The 24449-nt window shown below is 37.3% G+C and overlaps 2 protein-coding genes across 2 annotated transcripts; one reads left to right on the forward strand and one right to left on the reverse strand.

The window, feature by feature from the left end:
- Nucleotides 1-903: 903 nt before the first annotated feature.
- LOC128319938 (adenylate cyclase type 10-like) lies at nt 904-2562 on the reverse strand. Its single transcript, XM_053239398.1, has 4 exons — nt 2500-2562; nt 2101-2289; nt 1396-1471; nt 904-1097 (listed from the first exon to the last, which is right to left on the reverse strand). Exons 1-4 carry the CDS (start codon nt 2560-2562, stop codon nt 904-906), a joined length of 522 nt encoding a protein of 173 aa, XP_053095373.1.
- A 1952-nt stretch (nt 2563-4514) lies between these two features.
- Nucleotides 4515-23923, forward strand: itga2b (integrin, alpha 2b). The gene is made up of 30 exons (XM_026917203.3): nt 4515-4758; nt 5263-5384; nt 6874-6971; nt 7447-7612; nt 7788-7837; nt 8031-8076; nt 9003-9125; nt 9294-9338; nt 9461-9504; nt 9609-9674; nt 9840-9892; nt 10331-10542; nt 11889-12068; nt 12736-12781; nt 13239-13340; nt 13767-13822; nt 14256-14407; nt 16190-16294; nt 16441-16508; nt 16641-16788; nt 17443-17535; nt 17676-17755; nt 17923-18003; nt 18240-18345; nt 19695-19847; nt 20649-20783; nt 22866-22979; nt 23188-23289; nt 23402-23524; nt 23682-23923. The coding sequence occupies exons 1-30, from the start codon at nt 4586-4588 to the stop codon at nt 23796-23798; spliced, it is 3159 nt and encodes a 1052-aa protein (XP_026773004.3). The 5' UTR covers nt 4515-4585; the 3' UTR covers nt 23799-23923.
- The last annotated feature ends 526 nt before the right edge of the window (nt 23924-24449 follow it).

Raw genomic sequence — 24449 nt, forward strand, 5'->3', positions numbered from 1 at the left:
ACTGGTTTCTCCATTTGTCTCTGGAACTTTAGCTTTAGATCTGGCTTTTTTGGTCAAGTTAACTTTATTTGTTTCCTGTCTGAATGCTCTTGGCTTCTTATCACCTATATGTTTCAGTTAATATCAACTGATATATGTTCAATAAAATGGAAACCAGCCTTTGGAAATGAAGCCAAAATGATGTGGAGGGAAGATAAAAATACAGCCCCTAAGCAGCTATAATTTCTATATTATACGCCTATAGTATTAAACCCCTTTACCATCAACAGATGCTGGTGCTGGTGACTCATCGGGGACTGTTCTGCACTTCTGCACTGCAAAGGCATCAATTCTTGGCTGTTACAATCAGCTCGCTGAGATAACTGGAACAGTTTACTTGGTTGTGTTCAAAACCACATACTATGTTGAATTATTGTACCAGAAATGGTGTCATTGCTGTTTTAACCTACATTTGCTATACTGTATAGTAGTATAGCATGCAATATTGAAGCAGAAATTGCTGTTTTGTGACCAAATGAAATCACAGATGCCCCTTAATTAATATTTAATTTCCCCAGGCCCTAAAAAATATTGCCCACCATTCACTGCTGCCTCAATTGCATTGTTGAGGTACAATTTGTTTACAAGAAACGGACATCAGTGATATGTTCACTCACCCCCAACCACACTGTCCATCTCTAACGGCACTGGTGCTTCATCAACATGCCTGTAAAACAGTTACATTTACATTTATAGCATTTGGCAGACGCCTTTATCCAGAGCGACTTACATTACACTGAAGTTACAGTTCTTCAGTTGTGCTGTTAAATAATTTATTTATGTATCAGCTGACACTCATAAGTTCATACTTGCTCAAACATGTTGCTATCTTTACACAAATCTTTACTACAAAAAAAATTGCTTTTATGTCAGATGACTTCTGGGCTCAGAGTGATAGATCTTCCCCAGGTCGCTCACACCCTTCAGATCTTTCTCAATCTCCTCAATGAAGCAGCAAGAAGGCAGGCCAGAGTAATACCTGGTCTCCCAATCACATGATACGATCCCCGGGTAGTACATCATCAACCGGGCAGCCAGATTCACTTTGTCTCCCATTACTGTCAGGGAGAGTAGAAGTAAAGCGATGAAGGTTAAAGTTCAGAGACTGAAAAAGTACTAGTTTATGGGAAACACCCATAGTTACGCCAACTGAGATAGTCCTGGAAGATACAGAGTTCTTATCACTATGATAATAAAAAACAGAAGTAAATATGTTCATAAAACAGGACAGGACCTTTCAAAAAAAGATTTATGTGCATGTGTAAATAATAATAAGGAATTTGCAGTTTAGATTGAATGCTCTGTGCTATGACTTAATTATGACTTCATTTTTTTGGCAGCAGGTCTTATGTATACAATCTGCAGCCTTCAGTGCACTCTCATCCTTTCTCTTATACCCAGGTAAGCTGAATACACAGAGAAATGTGCAGTCCTGAAAGCACATGACAGATTCGGAGAAGATTGACTGTAGTACACTGATTGTGTTAAATGTTACTTTTAGGGAAAAAAAACATGGCTGTGTTTGCTCTGTAGGACAACCTCTACCTTGAATGTATAAGGTAAGAATCTCTTCATGGCAATACAGCTGTAAATGGGTTCTAGCACATTCTACAGTGTGGCTGTGTATTACTAAATGAGGCAGCTGCATCCTAATTTCAGTGACCAGGTTTCTTAATCATAAACATCCAGCTGTGTTTGTCTCAGTGTTACTACTAAAACTTATTACAGGATGATACATTGGGGAATGTTGGTTCTAACACAGAAGTGTCCAATCTTATTCACTTATTCAAGCACTTCTGAGCAAAAACTAATCAGACTTCTGGAGATTACACCCAAGTAAATTGTATTACAGGTAAAACATAATATATATATATATATATATATATATATATATATATATATATATATATATATATATATATATGTCTGTGTGTGTGTGTGTGTTTGTGTAATATAGGTGAAAGACCATGAACCGTGTACAATAATGTCTTCTACTGACTCATGAAGCAAGAAGGGGTTTGCTTTACTGATAATGTAGTATCTAAAACCTGGAAAATTTACCTTATTAAAAAAGGATATCTTGTTGATGTGGCCATGGGGACTGAGCTTCTTGCTGATAATGACGGTGGCTTCTTGAACAAAGCCACACAGCTCCGTCGGAGTATAAGCTGAAACATACATCATATTAATGAACATGACAGTCACAGGCCGTATCTCTGATGAGAATTCCGGTGGCTGGTTATCATCAATCTAATGGAGGAAAACCAAAATTAATCCCATTCTCCATGGGAAGTGTCGGCCCCAGCACATTTGGTGCACTAGGCAATCCTTTGTCCTACCCAGTCCTGAACAGTTGCCTATGCTAAGGACTGGCCCTGACCACAGACATGTATTGTATAACCCTCTAATTCACCTCTAATATACTGATTCTGATATATCGTTGCCACAAATTGTACTTACGTCTTGCAAGATGGTTTTCATCATATATTTTCTGAGGAAGTTCTCTATCTCTGTGTCAGACATTGATTGGAACACTGATCTCAGGCAGCCTAAAGTAATGAAACGTTGAACCTGAGGATTGTATCAATAATGGAAATGTATGCATTAAAAACTGTTTGAAAATCAGTGACCTTTGCTTTTCTCAGGAATTTGCTTGAGAGTAAAACAGGGGTAATACGTTCATATTTACTGAAGTTTGTCAAAGTCTATTAGCTCCATTTTGAACAATTTGTAGCCAATTTATATAAGATATATTTATTCCTATGTAAAGTGAATTGCAATAGTCAAGACAAGATGAAACAAATGCATGTATAACTCTCTCAAACTATAAATGATAAAAAGCTTTTGACCTTGGCCAAAAGCCTTAGTTGGAAGAAACTAGATTTGAACACTACATTTATCTGTTTATCAGATTTTAGTGCTGAATCAAATATAACACACATTTTTTTTCACTGAGGGTTTAACAAAAGATGCCAACTCACCCAAGGCAAGATTTATGTTGCCTGAAATACCCAGAGGTCCAAACACCATAACCTCAGTTTTAGTCTGGTTAAGATTTAAAACATTTAAAGACATCCATGCTCTAATATCCTTTAATCCATGCAAAATATCTGCTTTGAAATCGATCAAGTCATGGTTTGCATTAGTTAGTCTTCTTATGTGTAAATATACACACCCTCAAGTAGGATACGAACGTCTTTCCAAAATTATGGGATATTCATGAGTACCATGTTTCTTGTGTAAACGCTCGTACAAATGATTTACAAATAAATCTGATACATATTGTTTATCTAATATATCTACATTTTGTTTCAAAAATTACTGTAGTCTTTAAATGCGGAAACAGAGTAATACACTATATGGCCAAAAGCATGTGGGCACCTGCGTATTGAACATCCCATTCCAAACACATGGGCATTAATACTGAGTTGTTCCCCCTTAGCTATTATAACAGCCTCCACTCTTCAGGGAAGGCTTTCCACTAGATTTTGGAGCATGGCTGTGGGGATTTGTGCTCATTTAGCCTCAAGAGCAGTAGTGAGGTCAGACGCTGATGTCAGGCAAGAAGGCCTGGTGCGCAGCCATCGTTCCAGTTCATCCCAAAAGTGTTCAGTGGTATTGAGGTCAGGGCTCTGTGCAGGTCCCTCAAGTTCTTCCACACCAACCTTGACAAACCATGTCTTTATGGATCTCACTTTGTGTCATACTGGAAGAGGTTTGGGCCGTTTAGTTCCAGTGAAAGATAACCTTAATATTACAGCGTACATAGACATTCTAGACAATTGTGTTCTTGCATCTTTGTGGCAGGTTGAGGAGGGCCCACATATGGGTCTTATGGTCATGTGTCCACATACTTTTGGCCATGTAGTGTATGTACTTAAAACTGTATACAACATGGTATGATGACACACAGCAGATAAGCATTATTCAAAAAATACTGTATTAAATACTGTGTTTGTGTGTGGCTCTAGTTCATGTATATAACACCACTCTGTATGAATTTCCAGAACCCGGGAAATGATACAGTTCCTGTGTGCTTTTGTGTGACAGTACCAAGAGCACAATTCTAGTCTAGTGGTCTGGTTAATCTCCAAGGAGCAGGGGATCTCATCTTCCTTCCTACTCTTCCCAGAAAGAGTGACATATTCAAACACTACAGGTTCTTAGTAATGCTTTCAGTTAATATAATGTCCATTATTTCTTGCTCTGATATGAATATTTTCCATTTATTCTTACTCTTACTCTCCATATCTCCATCTATCACTCTAAAATATATTTACATATTGTACCACAACCTAGTCTAGTCTAATAAAGGTTTGCAAAGTAACATGACCTTTTTTTCTTCTGGCTCTTTTTTAACGACAGGAAACAGATTGACACATACAGGAAAATGACACCAGCACTTTTTTCCTGCTAAAAATTGCAAATATATTTATCATTGTTTATCATGATTAAGCAGCAGATATTTCATAAGCTCGTACAAAATATATCACAACGAGGAAGCTTCTCCCACCCAAACACAATCCATCTGTAATGAGCAGAAATCATGGAGGGAATAAGCAATAGTCTTTTTGTCTTCACTATATGTTTCTCAGCAAGTGTATTCCTGCGTCAGGGAAGTGGCTTTAATCTGGATCTGACTAATTACACAGAGTTTTCTGGGCCAGAAGGGAGTCACTTTGGCTTTTCTGTGGACTTTTTTCAGACAAGGAGCAAAGAGTAAGTAGAAATATTATCCATAGTGTTAATGGAAAAAAAAATGGCCACATATTATCAGGTCTAAATGCAAGATTGAATAACACAACTACTGTAAACTGTCCATGCTGTAGTTTTACATTTAATGCAATCCTAGGTTCTGACCTGGTCAGACCTTGGACAAAATGCATACAGTCTTGCTTTGTGTTGCTATTGTGACAAGTAAGCTTATTTTATCAATGATTTATTTTACAAATATTGCGCAAGAAATTTACGTCAAATTCTATAATTCAACTCTATATGCGGTTATACACACTCTCAAAAAAAGCTATAACTATAAAAAACTATACCATTCCTTGTCACCTGTTGTACCTTTAGTATGAATCTTTTAGCTAAAACTCTGCATATACTGTAGTGCATCTAACTAAAGTTACAAAGGATATGGGTACCACAATGAAAGGTACAGTTTACTATTCTTCTTTCTGATAGTGCAGGAGTTTCAGTAAAACATACTGTGATTTTTTGCAGATTAAGTGTTGTAGTGGGTGCGCCAAGAGACGATGTAGGGCCTTCCAGTGGCGGCTCTGTCTTCCTCTGTTCCTGGAATTCAACTGAACGAGCATGTCGAAAACTGAACTTCGACCAAACAGGTCAACTTTGGCTTTATATAACATTAAAATAATATGTCACTTAAATATAACTGTGTTTTAAAAAGTTTATGGTTATTGATTTAAAATTTTAATACTTCTATATCCTTTCAAGTGTTGCAGTGTGAATGAACTCATAAAGAAATGATTGTTGTGTCTTGGTTTTTGTGCTAACATTTCTTCATTTTTAAATCCATCTTATATGTCTAAAGCTGTTTAGAGACAATGGGCTTCATTTATCAAGCTGGATACAAACAGGTTTATTCGTAAATCATTCGTAGGAGCATTCACACAAGAAATTTTTTAAATTTGTATAATTTCAGAAAAATTTTCATATAATTTCAGAAAAATGTTTGTATCCTACTTGTACTTCTGAATGTGTAAATTTACACATAAGAAGACTTCAAATCATATAAATCACAACAAGTTACTGCACTTTTATATACAGACTGCACTGTCAAGTTTAAATTGTTTTTTTAGTTACACACATAAATTTAATGAAACTTTTGTTAAACCCAGTTATTTCATATTTTAATGCTGTGCAACACTTCCAGCACTGTGATCGCTAAATGATCTAAAGTTATTGCTAAATGACCTAAAAAATTAATTAATTAAAATAATTTCTCTGTGTATTCTTCATGTTATTGGTGTCCATGATCACCTGTATATATATATATATATATATATATATATATATATATATATATATATATATCCAGGTGGGTGATCATCTATATCCTTTTCCATTCACCTCACTTCACCTCTCAATCTAATTCACCTTTTCCACAATTTGGCTCCATATTTTGGCCTTTTAGGTGCTGAAACTCTATTAAATAATTTTTTTTATTGGTATAGACATGAGTCAAAATAACTTTCACTTCTTCCACTGAGAAAGACTATCCATATTCAAATTCAAATTTACAAATTGCATATTTTGTAAATCCAGTGGAATTTCTAGCTTCAGTTTGGCTCATACAAATATTTACACACAATCATACTAAAAGATTGCGAAATGAGGCCCAATCTGTGTTCTAAAAGCACTGTAAGCAGTAAAATACTATTTTATTCTTTTCTATGTTAGTTTTGACTGAATATTTAAATGTACCATGTTTTCTAGACATATTTTATTTCCTCTGGCAGATGCCACAATTTATAATGCCAAGTGATGTCATATGTTGTTGTGTGTGTATATTATATATATTGTGTGTGTATATTTGATGAATTCTGCTTGTATTGTGCGTACAGGAATTTTAAATTTAAATTATTGATCAGTTAAGCCCCTAGTTTGAGTTATTTTATAAGTAATTTAGAATTGTCTTAATCTGTACATAAGAATTCATAATATATTAAATAATATAATATTCCTAATTATATATACATTTGTACATCTGTACACAAAAACATTTCTAATTAACAATGCACACTGTACAATACATAATGCCTATTTTAATTTTAAGCTACTGGTGTTTTGCATCTATATTGATTTTCATAGGTGACGTAAATCTCACGTTTGACCAAATGCTCCTTATGACCCATAAATCTAACCAGTGGTTGGGAGCCACGGTACGGACCTACAACAGCTTTGTCCTGGTGAGCAGAAAAATTTTGTAGCATTCAATTTCAATTCCCCCCTTTTCTCATAATGATGTTTTCCTCAATCCCAATGTTAGAGCACCCATGTGCTGCACATTTAAGTGTTTTTTTCATGCTCTAAGAGAACTGTTTTCATTTTAATGAAGGACTTTAAAGATAAAGTACCCCATTTTAACAATAAAAGAAGATAAAAAAAAATTCTTAACAATATAAAATGATCCACATTTTAGAGAATGTAAATGTACTCAAAAGCATTGTCATGCTGGAACAGGTTTGGGCCTCTTAATTCCAGTGAAGGGAAATTGTAATGCTACAGCATACAAAGACACCCTATACAGTTGTGTGCTTCCAACTCTGTGGCAACCATTTGGGGAAAAAACACATATGGATGTCAGGTGTCCACAATTGTTTAGCCATATAGTGTATATACTGAACATTATATCAATAATCTGTTGGGTTTTTTCCCAAACAGGCATGTGCTCCATTATTCCACTGGAATGTGGTTCAGGAAAATGATGAGGCCATGAACACACCAGTGGGAAACTGTCAGCTACTGAACATGCAAACTGGAGAGATAGCAAACTATGCCCCCTGTAGGGGATATGACGTGGAGAATACTTACCAAAAAAAAGGAGGCTGTAAGGACATGTTTATATCAGACCAATATTATTGGGTTACACTTTGTGTCATTTGGTTTCATGGGACCAAATGCTAACGACTGAGGCCCTTGACTGCATAACACATATCACAAACTATACAACATCCTCCATTCTATATTTGCAAGAACACTAAATGGTTCTTTCTCTTTTTCAGTTCAAGACAGACGCTACTGTGAAGCAGGATTTAGCTCAGACATCACTAAGGTACCAATCCCATTTAACAATACGCTGATTTTCTAGAAGAAGATTGCATGTGAATAATTTCACGACTTTATGAAGGCCTCATAATCACTATTCAGGTCCTTGATATCATTAACTCAATTTTACATTTCTAGTACAATTCTAGTTTGATGGTGTAAAATCCATGATTCAATACAGCTTTCCTTTGCTGCTATAGGATGGTAGAGTGGTTCTTGGTGCTCCTGGAGGCTTTTTCTTCCAAGGTAAAAATTTCAAATACATTTCAGAGGCAGGTGTCTCAGATGATGTGAGAGACTAATATGTGCAAATAAGCATCTGCAGCTGGGCGTACCAGTAGAACATAAGCTCCATTGTAGTCTAGCGTGAAAGTAAATGCCCACTATATTTGACTTTACAGACTATTAAAAAATAAACAGTCATACCAAGTAGCATAGTTTTAACATAGCTTATCTTATAACTTAAAATTTATACCACCAAAGCAAAAGAGTGCTTTATTCTCCTTTTGTAAGGAGTATTAGGATCTCTTTATGTGGGAAGTATATTTGTGGGATGTGATCACTGGACATGGCCACCTTGCTGAAATATGAGATAGATCATTTGAGCCAGTAAAGCACAATCTATTTAGATTTTGTTAATATGGCTAACTTGAGAGACAGACCTGTGAAAGATCAGTTCTAAAAACTTCCCTGCAGTTTAATTGCAGATGTAGTGTTTCCTGTTTATGTTGAATGGAGTTATTGATTGGCCGGTGATGGTTATAGTAGTTTCAATCTACGATTACTTTATATACGACTAGTTACAACGTGCCTTAAGTGTATGTGGTGCATCAGAAATGTAACTACTTTTAACGTACAGTGCAGGATCAATTTACATCCTGACCTACAATGGAACCTACATGCAACTGGTGCAGCTGGCTGCACAAAACAACTGTAATCTAAAACAACTGTAATGAGACATAAATGTACATAACCAGAAGAATCAACATCAGAAGAATTGAAATTGTTTTACTTTCTCAACATTGTGTAACAGTTCTCAGTCTGGAGATTGGACTGATCTAGTCATGTTCTCTGAACTAAGACATGATCCAAAATAAAATGTAAAACTCTGTTTAATTCACATATTTACACACTTGAGCATAGAGTGCTGAAGAAGCCAGATTGTGTTTCAGGTCAGATCATTACCTCACCTCTCCAAAACATCATGTCCAGTGGCAGGACGTTCACTCCAGTCCACAATGTGAAAGAAGAGAAAACATCAAATGAGATGTTGGAACAGTATGACATTTATCTGGGTAAGACATCTAACAAAAATGTTGTTTTTTGTGAAAAAATGACAACAGTGTAATATTCCATTAATGGCACATTAGTGTTGCTTTGCTGCATTTACTGGAACTAAAGTTCCAATAAATTCCAGTTCTTGATTGTTCTAGTAGCAAGTTGTTTCTATATTTCTTTCCCAGGCTACTCTGTAGCAATAGGTCATTTCAATGCTGACAACATCCCAGGTGAGAACTAGTATTAAGCAATGTGCTTTTGGAGACCATTACCTTCTTCACAGTAAGCTGTCCATTGGCAGTTTCATGATTTTTGCAAGAAGCTGTTTCATGATTTTTGCTTTTGCTTCTAGACTATGTAGCTGGTGTCCCACTTGACAAAAACTCAGCTGGTTCTGTAAGTTCACTCCCATTTCTCATTTTTCCCAATAATTATTATAAACACAATACCTAATTGTGTGCAATGCAATGATGGTTATGTCCTAACTTTCTTTTTTGGAGGTCAGAATCCTTAATGGTGCTTCCCCATTCTACTACAGATCCATGATCTCTCTAAAGGGCTTTCAAGTGAGCAACACCTGTGCTTTTTGCTGTCAGTTGTCATACATATATATATATATATATATATATATATATATATATATATATATATATATATATATATATATATATATATATATGCACTGTATAAAGTCTACCTGCCTCCACAATATGTGTGCTTGTCCTCCACAGGTAGCTTCCTATTTTGGCCACTGTGTTGCTGTGACTGACATAAACAGTGATGGGTAAATGACATTTATGTCAGTGGTTCTTGATATATAAATTAATTTATAAATTAATGATAAACAATGCATTAAAAATTGATAATAAATAAGGAATGTTATATTATTTAGTATATTCTAAATTTAGTGTGTATTATCTACTTTTATAGCATGAATAATATTAATAATAACTCATTATATTAATAATAACTTATTTTACCTGATGCATAATTTTAATATATTATATACCATGTATTTTATACATGTATGTTATACAATATTTATTCATTATTTGATCAATTAATTATTATTTATGTAAGTAGTACTTAAGTAGTAAACTATTTCTAAAGGAATAAAACACTATTATATCATCATATTTAGTTATGTAATTGATTTTAAGATCTCTTTTGGCATTGGATGGTAATATTCACTTGGTACTTGTGCAATCTTGTGGTAACTCAGGAGGGATGATATCCTGGTTGGAGCTCCTCTCTTCATGGAACACTTGTCCACACATAAGCTGCGCGAGGTGGGCCAGGTGTACGTTTACCTGCAGAAGGAAGGTTATCGCTTCTCCCCAAAGCCTGAACAGACTTTATCAGGCACTCACACTTATGGACGTTTTGGCATCACTATCGCTCCTTTGGGAGACATCAACCATGATGGCTTCAATGGTAAGGAGCTACTGCTAACTGTACAGTGCTAAAAATTTGCATAGTAGACTGCAGCAGCTTGTGACCATAGATTTTTGTAGGGCAGGACGGCATTAATAAGGACATCAAATAAAATTAAGGCAAGAGGCTATCACACTTGACACACTTGACTGCTATAGGCTAGTGAATTTTTATAGTAACCCAGTAATAGGAAGTTGAGATTGAACTACATACCGACATCCAGCACACAGCTTGTTTTGTGTGGTTATAGATGTACCTTTGTTCGATACAGCAGGTGTGTTTGCCAGGTTTCAGCAAAATTTCCAGTGAACCACATCTCAAAAACCACATCAGAAAAGATGTGAAACTAGCCCAAAAAATTTGCACTTTGGAAAAGTAAGACACATTTTCTTTTCACATTTTATTTTTCTCAGCCTTTGCATGGGAAACAAGGTCACAGTAGTGCACATACATTTCCAATATATGGCCTTTATCCACTCCTTGATCCCCCTTTCTCTCTTCCAATATTTGCTATATTCAATTTCTATAAATAAAAATTGTTCTTCACATAGACATACTGTCTGCACTTGCACTTTGCCTTTATTTGTGGAAATTATTAGAAGTAATTCATATTATTAGTAATTAAACAAGATGTTGGTGGCTGAGTATTTTTACACTATCCCAGTTTGGCGTGAAAAACACAACCCTGGCAGCTGCTTCAGTATTTGAAGAGTTGATATATATGGCACAGCTCTGCCCCACCTGCCCCTATAGACAAGCTGCCACTTATAGCAGAAATGTAATATTCATCAATTACTGTTGCATGTTACACTTATTACAGTGCTCCCAGGAATAATAAGAGGAAAAAACACTTGATTTTTAGGCTTAAAACCTTGCCCTGCACAAATATTCTACAGCCTTGAATGGCCTTCAAAATTCATTTGGCATTCCAGCAGCTCATTTTTCCTCTTTAGCCACGTTATCATGTCTATTGGACAAGCAGGACTTCTTGACCGATCTCATTTTTCTCACTTCCAGGTAACTAGGCCACAAGTGTAAATGTAATATTTGCAAGTAGGGTTTCAGATGTTCAGCTATCTGGGCCAGCGAGAGCAATTCGGAAACTGCATGCTTTCCTCATCATCTGTAATTATGTATTGGTGAAACATAAATCAGAGAAATAACACTGCAAGATAATGCTAAATAAAATCTACATACCATGATCAAATATAAAAAAAGATCCTTAAATTGACTGCCCAGAAGTTTGGACACTACGTATGAAAGGGTTAAAAGTCCTTTTTAAGGTGTCTTAACTGAAAGATCAGCCTCAAAATAACACTGGAAAACACTAAACTATCTGATTGCAGATGTGGCTGTGGGGGCACCAGGCTCTGGTGAAGGAGGTTTGGTGTTCATCTATGTGGGACAGAGTGATGGTTTGAACCCGCAGTATGTGCAAGTCATCAAGAGCCCTTTCCAGTCTCTTGCACCAGCATTCGGTTTTAGCATAAGAGGAGGCACAGACATCGACAACAATGGATATCCAGGTTTCTATTCTGAGAGTCTCATCTTTCACCCTAAATTTGTCTAAATAACAAGTCAATTTTGGGTTCCTCAAAATGAAATGGTAACTCAACCATCCCTTTTCTTCTCTTGGCTTGACTTCACGTCATTATAAAAGCGTGTCAATCTTTCAGCGAGTTACGATCCTATAAGGAAACTTTCGTCTTAATCTGGTCCAGATTAGAGTACAGTGTACCTTGTTTTATTTTCCATTGCTATTCAACCATCAAGCTTGAGCATCACCACTAGAACCAGTCACTGTGCTTTACTACATTTTGGTCCTCTCCTTAAGGTCAAATGCTTCAGAAGTCACACAAGTTCAAAATCGCAGCTGAATGCAGCTTCCATGAAAAGTTTGTTTCCATCCGTCACATGGGAAAGACTGATGGAAGTTTGAGCAACTGGTGGAAAAGAGACAAGCATTAGAAAAGACCGTGACCCTCAGCTGTGACTCTTGGGCCTGTGTTGGACATGACAATGCTTTCTGACAGACGGCATCTTTGTCCCCGGAGCGCTATCCCTGAGAGATAATGGAGAGCTGTCCATTAGACACACTTGTTTACTTTTAAAAAAACAAGCTAGACTGAAGTTGTTTTGTTAAGATTTAACTGTTTTGTCTAGATTTTCACTTTAGTTTTCTTTGCCCTGCAGATGTTATTGTTGGTGCATGGGGAGCGGATAAAGTGGCTATATACAGGTAGGGGGGGGGGAAACAACTAAAAAAGCCAAAAAGGTTAGGACTATGTTTATGCACAGGCAATGCATTAATTATCTGGATTAATAATTTAATAATTATATCATCACATTAAATATATATTCTCCCCATGTCCATGTGGGTTTCCTTCATGTTCTCCAGTTTCCTCCTACCTCCCAAATAGATGCAGGTAGGTGGATTGGCTATGATAAATTGCCCCTAGTCGAGAATGAGTGTGTGTGTGTGTGTGTGTGTGTGTGTGTGTGTGGTGTCCTGACATGGACTGTCATCCCGACCTGAGTGAATTTTCTCCCTCTTTGCTCTCAGTGTTCCAGGGATAGGCTCTGTATCCACCACAACCCTGACCAAGATAAAGTGGTTACTGTATAAATGAATGAATAGTTATGTCACGGAAAGGTCCTCACAAGGAAAGTAAGACAAACATGTGTGTCTTTACCAGGTCAAAAGCTGTAGTGATGACCAAAGCTCAGCTTTCCTTCCTACCTGATTTCCTACAGCCTGATGAAAAATTCTGTCGCCTGCATGGCAATCCTGTCTCCTGGTAAGGATTTCGCACAAATTGAAATGGATGTTTAGCCTGCCTGCATCTGACGTTCTTTAACAGATTGTGTTGATATTGAAGTAGAATGCTCACAACATATATATGTAGAAAGTATTCTTTGCCAACCCTTTTGCCAGTCAGTGCCAGGTCCCCGAGTGCTGTCCTGTTCTAGCTCCCAATCCATGTACTTAGCATATTCAGCATTTGACTTTGCAGTTCTTTGCATCAAGACTGGGAATGTGGACTGTCTGCTTATGCATGAGGGATTAATTGCTAACCAATCTATACATCTTTATCTGACAAGTGAGACAAAATTTATAACTCAGAATTTGTTAGGCCCATTTACATAATGAAAGCTGGAGAATTTAATGATGTAAGCCTTTCCAATCCTGCCCACTGCAATTCTGTCTCTTTTTCTTCTTTCAGCTTTAATATCATGCTGTGCATTAGTGTGTCTGGGTACAGAATACCAGAGGAGATTGGTAAGAACGTCATGTTGTATTGTTCCGCTCCTGTAAGTCTAGCTTTCTGCATAATTAAGTATTATACTTAGTTGAAAGCAGATGTGGCCAATTAGGGATGCAATGAACCTCTTTATGACTGTAAGGGAAGAGTTGGTTATAGCGCTAATAGAGTATCTTATATCATATTCAATCATTTGTATTTATTATAAAAAAATCACTGATCGTGGTATTAGTACTGCTTATAGTACCAGCTTTAATGATACTGCTACCTGTCAACTGTCATAATACTTAAATATAACACCTTACTTGTCTATAATTTGCTCTACCTAGCCAAGCATCTACCTAGTTTAATTATAGTAAAAACATTGCAGCAGATTGAACAATGTAATAACGGAATTTCATTACTGTATTCGGTTCTTATTAAATTTCATTGTAAATTGCCTTCCTTTAGTGTTGAACACGGAGCTCCAGCTGGATAAACTGAAGCCAAATGTGGCGAGACGGACCCTCCTGCTGGAGTCTCAACAGCCATACAGCCAATTTCAGCTCACTGTTAAGAGAGACATAGGAACATTTTGTAAGAATCTCACCGCGTACTTACTGGTAGGTTTCTGCCAACAAATCCAATTTAATCTGTGTGAACTTTTTCCAATCCAGTGACTACATCTTGCTCCAAAAAACTCATTGTGTCATGGTTCAAATGTTTTTGTGTCAGAAACTGCATACAGATTGCAACCTTCAAGATTATAAAACATGTGTACCGGAAGTATTCATTCGATTTTATTTGTATAGTGCAATAGACATTGCTACAAAGTAGCTTCACAGAAATCCAGATGTAGATTTACATTTTTACTGAAAAATCCAGACGCGACCGTGATAACAACTCCCTGAGATGATTTGAGGAAGAAAGCTTAAGAATGGATAGTGGGCTTATAAATTATTAGATCATACAGTTGAAGAGTAAAGGTAAACATTACTACATGTGGAAGTGATGTTCAGTATGTTAAGTAAGCATATTTTAATAGAGGTCCTGGGGTGAGCATAGGACAGTCTTTATCATTACAGCAGCACTTCTTAAAAGGTACTAAAATTAGGACTAAAATTATATTAACCTACAGTGGGGTCTGAGACCACACTGAAAATCTGGGATTTTTTTTCCATATAAAAATTGGAAATAAACAGAAGGTTTTAGAATTTTTAAATATTTAAAACAAAGAAAGTAAATGGTCAAAGAACCTAAACTGAAAATTGTGATATTCAAGATTCCTCACTATTTCTAGGTTTCTACTGAAATGTAAGTAAATTTGTGATACTGACCATTTTAACTGCTTTGTGCAAAAGGTCAGATTTTCCTCATGCCTAATGTTTTCTACTGAAGTGTGTGTTTAGGCAACGCTCCAATGGATTTGATCTAAAATTGATCATAAGATTTTGCACAAACTTGTAATTAAAGCAAAAGGAGACATATCAAATACTAAGAAACTCTGAAATTCATGTAAATATTTCAAAGATTCTACTTTTCACTCAAGTTGTTGTCAATAATATAATTTGTAATAAAATTTGTTGTATTAAATTAGAAAAGAATGCAAAATGCAAGCATTTTCACTAGTGTTCTCAGACTTCTGGAGTTCATCATGTCTATATATACTGTACATCAGCAGGACATGTCGGTTTAGACAACAAACATTTTTTGACAGCACTTCACCACAAATTAAGCTTCCTTTCCTGTGTCTGTTACTCTCCCATACTGATAGCACTGAGTACTTAAAACACAGGATGTGGGTGTACAGCGTTAATATCTGTGTGGCAAGAGTTGCTAAAAACAATGTAGTTATTGACTTGTTTCTATAAGCTAAAGCCAGGAGTGTATGAATCGATCCAAGTACAATCCAAATTCCAGATATACTATTGTCTATGTTCCGCTACTCAAAAGCTTTTCCTGTTCATTCTTAACCCAGATAGAACCTTATAATATAAAGTAATATATAAACTGGGAATACATAAAACAACAGGGAAATGCTCAAATTTTAAGCGATACAATCAGCAACACATCAGTGACTGTGTTTGCTTGTATTATGACTAAAATTAGTTATAATAAGGGCCTTCCTCAGCTGCGAATGTAACAGAAGTCTTCAAAACTTGTATTGCCATTGAATTTTCAAACATTAGTTTGGCTTTGTGGAAGAGATATCTGTTTATATAAAAAGAAATTTTGTCTACTGATATAGTTCAAATTGAAACAAATAATTCATTTATAATGAATTCATGAATAACTTTTATTTTGGTGTTTGTTAGAACCTTAATATATAAACTGGTGTCATTTGATCTGAGTCTTTCACATCAGCATAGAGTCTCTTTATGTATCTCTTCTTTGTACAACTTTAGCCAGAGTTCAAGGACATGCTGAGCCCCATCTTCATCTCACTGAACTATAGCCTGGCCAACACCCATGAAGCAATGTTACATGGACAAAATCTTGCAGTTGGCCAGGTGGGAAATGCAAGTCTAATAGCACAGAAGTTCTTTTTACTTTAGTTACAGCAAAAAAAACTGCTGTGTCTTACTTTTCTCTCTCTCTCTCTCTCTCTCTCTCTCTCTCTCTATACATACATATATATATATATATACACATACAGACACAGATTGTTCTTGACTGTGGTGATGATAACATCTGCATCCCTGAATTGACGCTTGCAGCCAGGGCGTAAGCATTAGAGTCTCTTTTATATAGTCTTTTATATATATATATATATATATATATATATATTGATATATATATATATTGCCATGACAGAAATTATCCTTGTTTTCTTCCTTCTATTCTACGCACCGACAGGCGCACAGATCCTCTCCTGATTGGGGATGAGAACCCAGCTCTCCTGATCATCACTGCTGAGAATCACGGTGAAGGAGCATATGAGACAGAACTTTATGTCCATCTTCCACCTCAGACATTCTACCAGGGTGTGCTAAGTGATGAGGAGGTGCGGGCTGTTTCTCTCACCCTAAACTCACTTGCTTGAATTGCACTTGGCTGTACACCAATGATAAGTGGAAGGAAATACACTCACAGAGAAATGGCTTGCATATTGTCTATGGGCTCCTGGAGACACCAGACTCTATTCCACAGCTTCAATCTTTTATCAACTCAAAACTATTTTTTGCTCATTTCTTGTGAAATGCTTATGCTTTGACCTGCTGACATATTTTAAAAAATTGTCAAGTTAAAATTATGCACAAGTTCTGTTTGGGATTTTGGGTTTTGAAACCATTGTTTTATTGTTAATTCTGTTATCACTTATGTTATAACAGCTATAAACAGTCGGCCTCAGCAGGCACTCATTTTCTCTCTCTTTAAGTGAATAAGACAAAAAAGATCATATTACTGAGAAACCACAAAACACTCCGACCTGAAGAATTCCTGTGTGAGAAAACTTAAAGGAAAAGCCTTACCTCTGACTGTTACAAAGTGCTGACACTGGAGACTCCTTCCATAAATGCTCATTAAATTGCTACAATTATACATGATTTTAGTCAAACCAAAACGTGCCAAAATCACCTGTAAACATCCTATATAACCTGAAACCTGTGAATACAGCAAACATGGTTATATTCTGATATTTTGGTTCCTTCTGCAGGGCTTTAGTCGTCTTCTTTGTGGTCTGAAGAAAGATAATGGTTCTGTCATTGTGGTGTGTGAACTGGGCAACCCAATGAAAGCTAAACAGAAGGTAAAAACAGAGCTCTGCATCATGCTTAGATGTTAACACATGCTTAGGATTTTTTTTTTCCCAAATTATTTTAACACCCACACTTCACTTACTGGAACATTTCTGTCAGTGCTTTTGTGTCTCTTTGAACCCTTTTGTAGATCATGGCCGGTCTGTACTTCAGCATGGGTGGGCTGGAGGAGGTCGAGACCCATGTGTCCTTCCATTTACAAATTAAAAGGCAAGAACATTATCCTTTATTCGCCATGTTGCTTGGAAGACCCTTCATATTAATTATCATACTTCACAGTAGGCTTTTAGCTTGACATTGAGTTGCTAATGAAATTTTTGCAGATTATAGCAGCATTGCTTGAATGTTTGTTCTCGTTCTTCTTCATTAATTGTTAGCAAGAACAGTCTGAACCCAGACAGCAATGCAGTGGAAGTGAAGATCAATGTTCAGGCTGTGGCTTTGCTGGAGATGCGGGGGTAAGTGAGTTTAGTTTGACCCTGTTGTTCCTCAAGTGAGAAGGCAGCATTTTTGGACTTCTTTTGTTGTTATATATTCACAATACCTACAAACCCCCTAGCACTGCTGTTCAACGTATGATATTCAATGCACAAGTGCATTAATTGATGTAAATGCAGTTAATTAATGCAATTTATTAAGAATCTGACACGTGAATGCTTTGCTGGTATAGATTAGCAGATCTTCTTATTTGCAGAGTCTCCTCTCCTTCCGAGTGCGTCCTGCCATTTGCCAAATGGGAACCAAAGGACCCCCCGGGGAATTTGGAGGATGTGGGCCCCCTTGTAGAGCATGTTTATGAGGTGTCACAGACCGTGCAGTACAGTATTTTATTTCCTTGTAGTAAATCTGTTCAGTCTTGCATGGTCATTAATTGTCACCACCAAGAACTTCAAATTCATAAGATGTGAAATAAGGTACCTTCAATCATTTATTATGTTTGTGTGTCAATCCTGAGCTTGAGGTACTGTCTGTGTTTCACAGGTTTTCCCCAAACCCCAGGTTTCCTCTGGGTTCTATAGTCACCTCACAAAAACATGATAGAAGGTGGATTGACTAGGTGTGAATGAGTGTGTGAATGTCTGTGTGCACGGCGACCTGTGGTAGACTGGCATCCCATCCGCATTGTATTCCCACCTTACACCCGTTGTTCCTGGGATAGGTTCCAAATCCACAGCTCCCCAGAACAGGATGAAGTGGTTACTAAAGATGAATGAATGAATGAATGAATGTTCGAATGTTAACAAAATAGTTATAAGATATGGTGGGAGCTTTGCACTAAACATTCTGTGTCAGTGACTCTGTGGTTGCCAGTTCAATACCAAGCACTGGCAGAGTATCATTGCGCTCCTAACTCTCAACTGCTCCAGCACTGCCATACGCTCTTGCTCTCTTTAGTTTGTCCCTTACTTAATTGTTCTATGGAAAACCCTTAAACAGAATATTTTAGAAAAAGTCCTCTCAGAAAAGCATGACTCTTCAGTGGGTCTTTGGATAGTTAAGGGCTCTTGTCTTCCTAATATGGGGGTGCAATTTGAACCCTTTCATACTCAGTCGTAAGATTCTACATTGAACCTTCAAGAAACCTTCCAGAGTGACATTTACAGTTCTACATTATAATTTTTTTCAAGAGTGGAGAAATGTAGATATGTAGATATGTCGCTTTCCACTGTGAACCTAGTTAATGCAACAAAGATTATATAAAGCCACTGGGTGATTATATAGGCCGAATAGGTTATGTTTCCACAAACGGATTCTAACTATAATGGGTTTCAAACAACTGCGAATAGTCAAAACGTACCCACTAGGATTTTGAGGGAACCATTTTGAGGTGCAACGTCAAAATTGTTTTTCACATGCTTTTTTAAGGAGAAATGGTTCTACTTATGATTGTTCTTTGAGGAAACTTTTGATTCAGAACAGAAACTCTGACTCCAGCTTCCTGCCTAGGTGAATGTGCTAATAATACAGATTCTGCCCTTTGGATAAATTAAAGCCAAGTGTTGTTAGTGTTAATATATCCTAAATGTATGTGTGTGTGTGTGTGTGTTATAGCTCTCAGGAATCACACATGCACAACTTCCTTGTCTCATTTATGATTTTCTGTAGTTCCTCTAATAAAGAATTTTCCTGTGCTCCTTTGTGCTGTCAGTTAAGGAATAAAGGGCCGAGTACAGTCAGTGCCAGGCTGGAGCTACATTTCCCACTACAGCAGAATGGCTCTTATGTGCTCTATGTGGTCAGCAATGCTTCAGAGGAACTCTTGACGTGCAGCGCAGACCCTTCCCAGATCGATCCACTCAGGGTGAGAGTGCCACCTGCTGGACGTAGTCTTCAGTATATGACTCCCCATACATTTCCATTTAATGCAGGTCTTATCTATTCATTATAATTTGACTCAGAAATAATATTTTATTGCCACATTCTGACATACACATAATTCTAATTTTTCTAATTTATATGAATATTATATCTTGACATCCAAACATGTTTTACATTGGGGTGATAGTCATTTTTTTGAGCAAAGTGAAACACAATCACACCTGTGAAAAAAATGAAATACAATAGACAAACTGTATTGCTTTTCATTAGTGACATGGGGACAGTGGGCCACACTGAAAAGCAAAACTTTCACTGTATTGCTCTTATGTCACTTGATCTCTTTAATGAACAACAATGAGGGGTTTTATTTTTTTTTTTAAATTAAATGCTGAATTTGTGTCAGAAGTGTATGCGATCCTCACCGCTGATGAATTCCAATGCACCGAAGGTTTTGCTTTTCAGTGTGGTATGTTTGCTGCATATCACTATGTTGTAGGGTTTTTTTCACAATGTTTTTTTTTTTCATTAGTGTGATTGGTTTATTCTCTGGCACAGAATCTCCTTAGAAGAAATGAGAGACAGTACGTCCTTTGATTTATGATATCAACAGGGATCAATTTCAAGTGAAAACATAAATCCATGACTGATGGCCACAAAATACAATAGAATTATATAGCTACACGTTCCCTGTATGCTAGAACATCTGTAACATGTGCACAGAAAAGCTGTAGGATCTCAGTTTCTTGCTAATACCTGCCTGCACTCTTTCTGTACTTATCCATAGCTTGTAACAGCAGAAGCAGAGTTCTTTAATACTATTACGGCTCCTGTTCATCACTTTAACAAACGGGAGGTGAAGCAGCAGGAGCAGGAGGTGCAGGAGCAGCCTGAGCAGCATCACAGAACAACCGTGCATGTGGTAAGGACTTGTTAACCTTCATCAGACACATGGGGAACTAAAGGTCTGATGGAGATGTTTTCTAGATAAGTGCATAACCTGTGCATGAGTTTAAATGTTAGAAATCTTGAGAGATAGATGAGAAGTTTAGGAATTCAATCAGTATCCAGACAACCTGGTGCCTAGAGCACAGCTCTTATCCCTCAACTGTTCAGCTTGTAAGTCTAACAACTCCACTTTCTTGAATGACTGTAGTAGGTGTAGTTACAAATCCACACCATCAGAGGGGGCTATCATCTAAAACATCAAAATTCCAGCACCAATTGAGTGCTTATTTCTATGTTAATCTGGCCTGTACAAATAAATAGCAATTTTCTGTTCCTTGTGAGGGAGTCCATGCCATGCTTAAAAATGCACTGCAGCTGCTGTTTTAATGTGAAAAGAGTGGAAATAAATGCACAAGCCCTTAGAGACATGTATTAAAGTAATTGTAATAAACTGTATACTGTAAAAAGTAAACAATAAAAAAGAAATTATTACTCTATTCAGATTTAAAATAATACACTTTTCATATGATAGTATCTAACTGCAGGCCCAAGTGGGGTCAAGCTGCAACCTGGAAACAAAGCCTCATGATTGTCAAATCCTCCTGCTGAGCAAAGCCCCTAGGTGGACATACAGCCTAGTAGGGCAGAAACCCCTGATTTGGCAAATCCCATGGGTGGATTAAAACTTACAACCAGGCAAAGCTCCAGGCACCTGCTTCTTTATGAGGCAGAAGCTCTTGTTGGGCAATGTCCCCTTATGGGCAAAAGCAAAAACCTTCTGTTGGGCAAAGTCCCATGATGGGTTTTAGCCTGCTTCTGGGCAAAGCCCCATCTGAGGCTAAAGCCTGATTCTGGGCAAAGCCCAATGTGGAGCTCTCTGCTGGCTAAAGTCCTATGTGGCCCAGATGCCCCTTGTTGGGCATTGACCTATGTTGGGTGCAAGCCCCTTGTCACCAAAACCCCATGTTGGTAACAAGCTCTGATTGGGCAAAAGCCCATATGGGGCAAAGTCTGCTGCTGGCCAAAGCCCATATGGGACAGAAGCCCCCTGTTTGGGCAGAAGCCTCCCAATGGGCACAGCGTTATATGAGACAGCTCCAGGAAAAGCCCCTGGCTGGACAAAACCTCATGTTGGGCAAAGGCCCTGGTTGCCCCATTTTAGGCAAAAGGCCCTGGTTGGCCAAAGTCCCATGCTGGGTAAAGTCCCTGGGTGGGCAGAAGCCCCTGGCTGGGAGGAAGCCTCAGATTGGGCAGAAGCCTCTGGTTGGGCAAAAGCCTCCCAGTGGGCAAAGCCTCACATGTTTTAAAGAACTGCACAAAAGTATTAAAAGATTAAAAGATTCAAAAATTCAACACAAACCACAGGAGACCTGACAAAGCTTTTAGAGACCCCTATTGGTTGGATATGGCAAGTCTGAATCTTGATGATGCCACAGCCATCTGTGGCCAGGAGTCCAAGAGAGCAAATTTGGGCATGCTCTCTAGGTGGAGGGATGGCATCTCTCTCTCCCATGTTAATCACAGGGACACTAGCCAATCATGGGCCTCTGTGAGCTCTTGTATGTGGATGAGGGCAGATTCCTCAGTGTTATGCTGCCCTGTAATGCAGTATGTGTTAACCTTCACCTTCCCTGGTTAGTAGCTGTTAAATGATAGGGGAGAGCTGGCTGGTGGGTGGGAATTGGCCAAGATTAAATTAGGGAGACAAAGGGGGAAAAAGCTTTTTTAGAGTCAGGTGAAATAAAAGTCCACACTGATATCATGTTTGAAAGATCATTTTGATCTGTCAGTATTAAAATTGAATTCAATATTTTTCAATATCGATATTGAATTCAATATCATTCAATATTAATTTTTGAATATACGCTCTTTGATTTGTTACTTGAAATAATGAAGGAACGACTGTAAAACCTAAACTTACATTTAATGTCAGTTTGAGAATGATGTAAACTCTGATGATGTAATATCATGTGTAATTGTATACCTTTACTAAAAGTGAAGGTGAAAATTGCTTGTGTAATGCCCAGTAAGGACCTGTATTTTTGTCTTGGTTCAGAATTGCTCCACTGAGCGATGTGTGGTGTTCAGCTGTGAGGCTCCAGTGCTACAGAGAGATGCCAGAGCCGTAGTAAGAGTGACGGCACGCTTATGGGCTTATACCTTCATACAGGTGAGAAAATTACAAGCAATTCCCATCATCTATAGTTTCAGTTTCAATTCAGGGCTGTTGAATTCCCAGTCAGAAGATTGATTAATGCTGTTGAATATAGCTGATAAAATTATTAATATGATACAAAATACAATATAAATTTGTATTATTAATTAAATTTGGCTTGAATTATTCTCTTTCTCCTTCTCTCCCTCTTCCTAATTTTCAGAGGCCTTATGTGAACTACGTCCTAGGGTCCACTGCTCACTATGAGGTAGTAAGCAGTTTGTCCAAGATCCAACCAAAAGTCTTGCCTAGTGGACAAGCAGAGGTAAGCATTTTAAAGTCTCTGCATATTTCCAGTTAAAACAAATTGATTTCTCAATGATGGGATAAAGGATTCAATGAAAAGAATGTAAGAAAAGACCTGCGCTCTGTGTTAGACAAACACCAGTGTGGTTTGGAGGCGTCCTGATGGCCAGGAGGAAGTGCCAGTGTGGTGGATTGTGGTGTCCATAATTGCTGGCCTCCTGCTCCTGGCTTTGCTGAGCATCATCTTCTGGAAGGTACATACATGATGTAAACACTAGAGGGCATCTTGCGATTGCTGTGATGCCACACAGTAATGACACATGGAGAGTGAACATTTGAACATGGTCCATCTTTATGATCACGAATGTCCTGCAGCTCGAACTGGTGTCCTAAAGCGTATCTGTTTTACAGATGGGATTTTTCAAGCGCAACCGTCCACCAGCTGATGATGACAACGATGAGACCACTCATGATCTGAAAGAAGAGCAATCAGAGTACGCAGATATCTCACCAAAAGACCAGTTCTGAAATATGCTATAGCAAATATAAAGCATATACCATATGGTACATTTAATTGTGTAATGTGTGTCCTGCTATTCAGAAGTGTGTGAACACCTGCATTTTTTTATGTTTTATTAAAGGTTTTACCACAGTGTTGTTGAATTCTCGATTCTGATTGGTCAGAATGTGTTAATTAATTTTCTATAACAGCAGCTCTGACAGTTGACCTGGCTGCAAGGCAAATTGCAGATTTATATCAATGCAGTCACCCTAATATGCTTCTATATTGACAATTTACACAGGGATTTGTATTGTGAACACTCCACATAATAAAATAACAGATAAAAAAAATGTGTGTAACTGTTATGCTATGTAATTGTTGAAATTGTCTGTGAGTGGATGTTTAGTTAGCATTTTTGAATCTGAAGTGTCAGCACTTTGTAAGAGTCAGAGGCAAATCTAGTTATTGTGGGCAAGTTGATGTGGTATAACAGGAATGAAACACTTGAGGGTGTGTTGTTACTGTAAAATAATCAACTTCAGGATGGTAACAGTAACTCCTCTCACAGAATGACAAATAAATTAAAAAAAAAAAAAAAAACAATATTAAAGAAACTTTCCAAGTCTTTGTATTTAAAGACATATTTAACCCTTAAAACCACCTGTCAGTTTGCCCAG

This window comes from Pangasianodon hypophthalmus, chromosome 13, assembly GCF_027358585.1.
Source record: "Pangasianodon hypophthalmus isolate fPanHyp1 chromosome 13, fPanHyp1.pri, whole genome shotgun sequence".
NCBI classification, from domain to species: Eukaryota; Metazoa; Chordata; class Actinopteri; order Siluriformes; family Pangasiidae; genus Pangasianodon; species Pangasianodon hypophthalmus.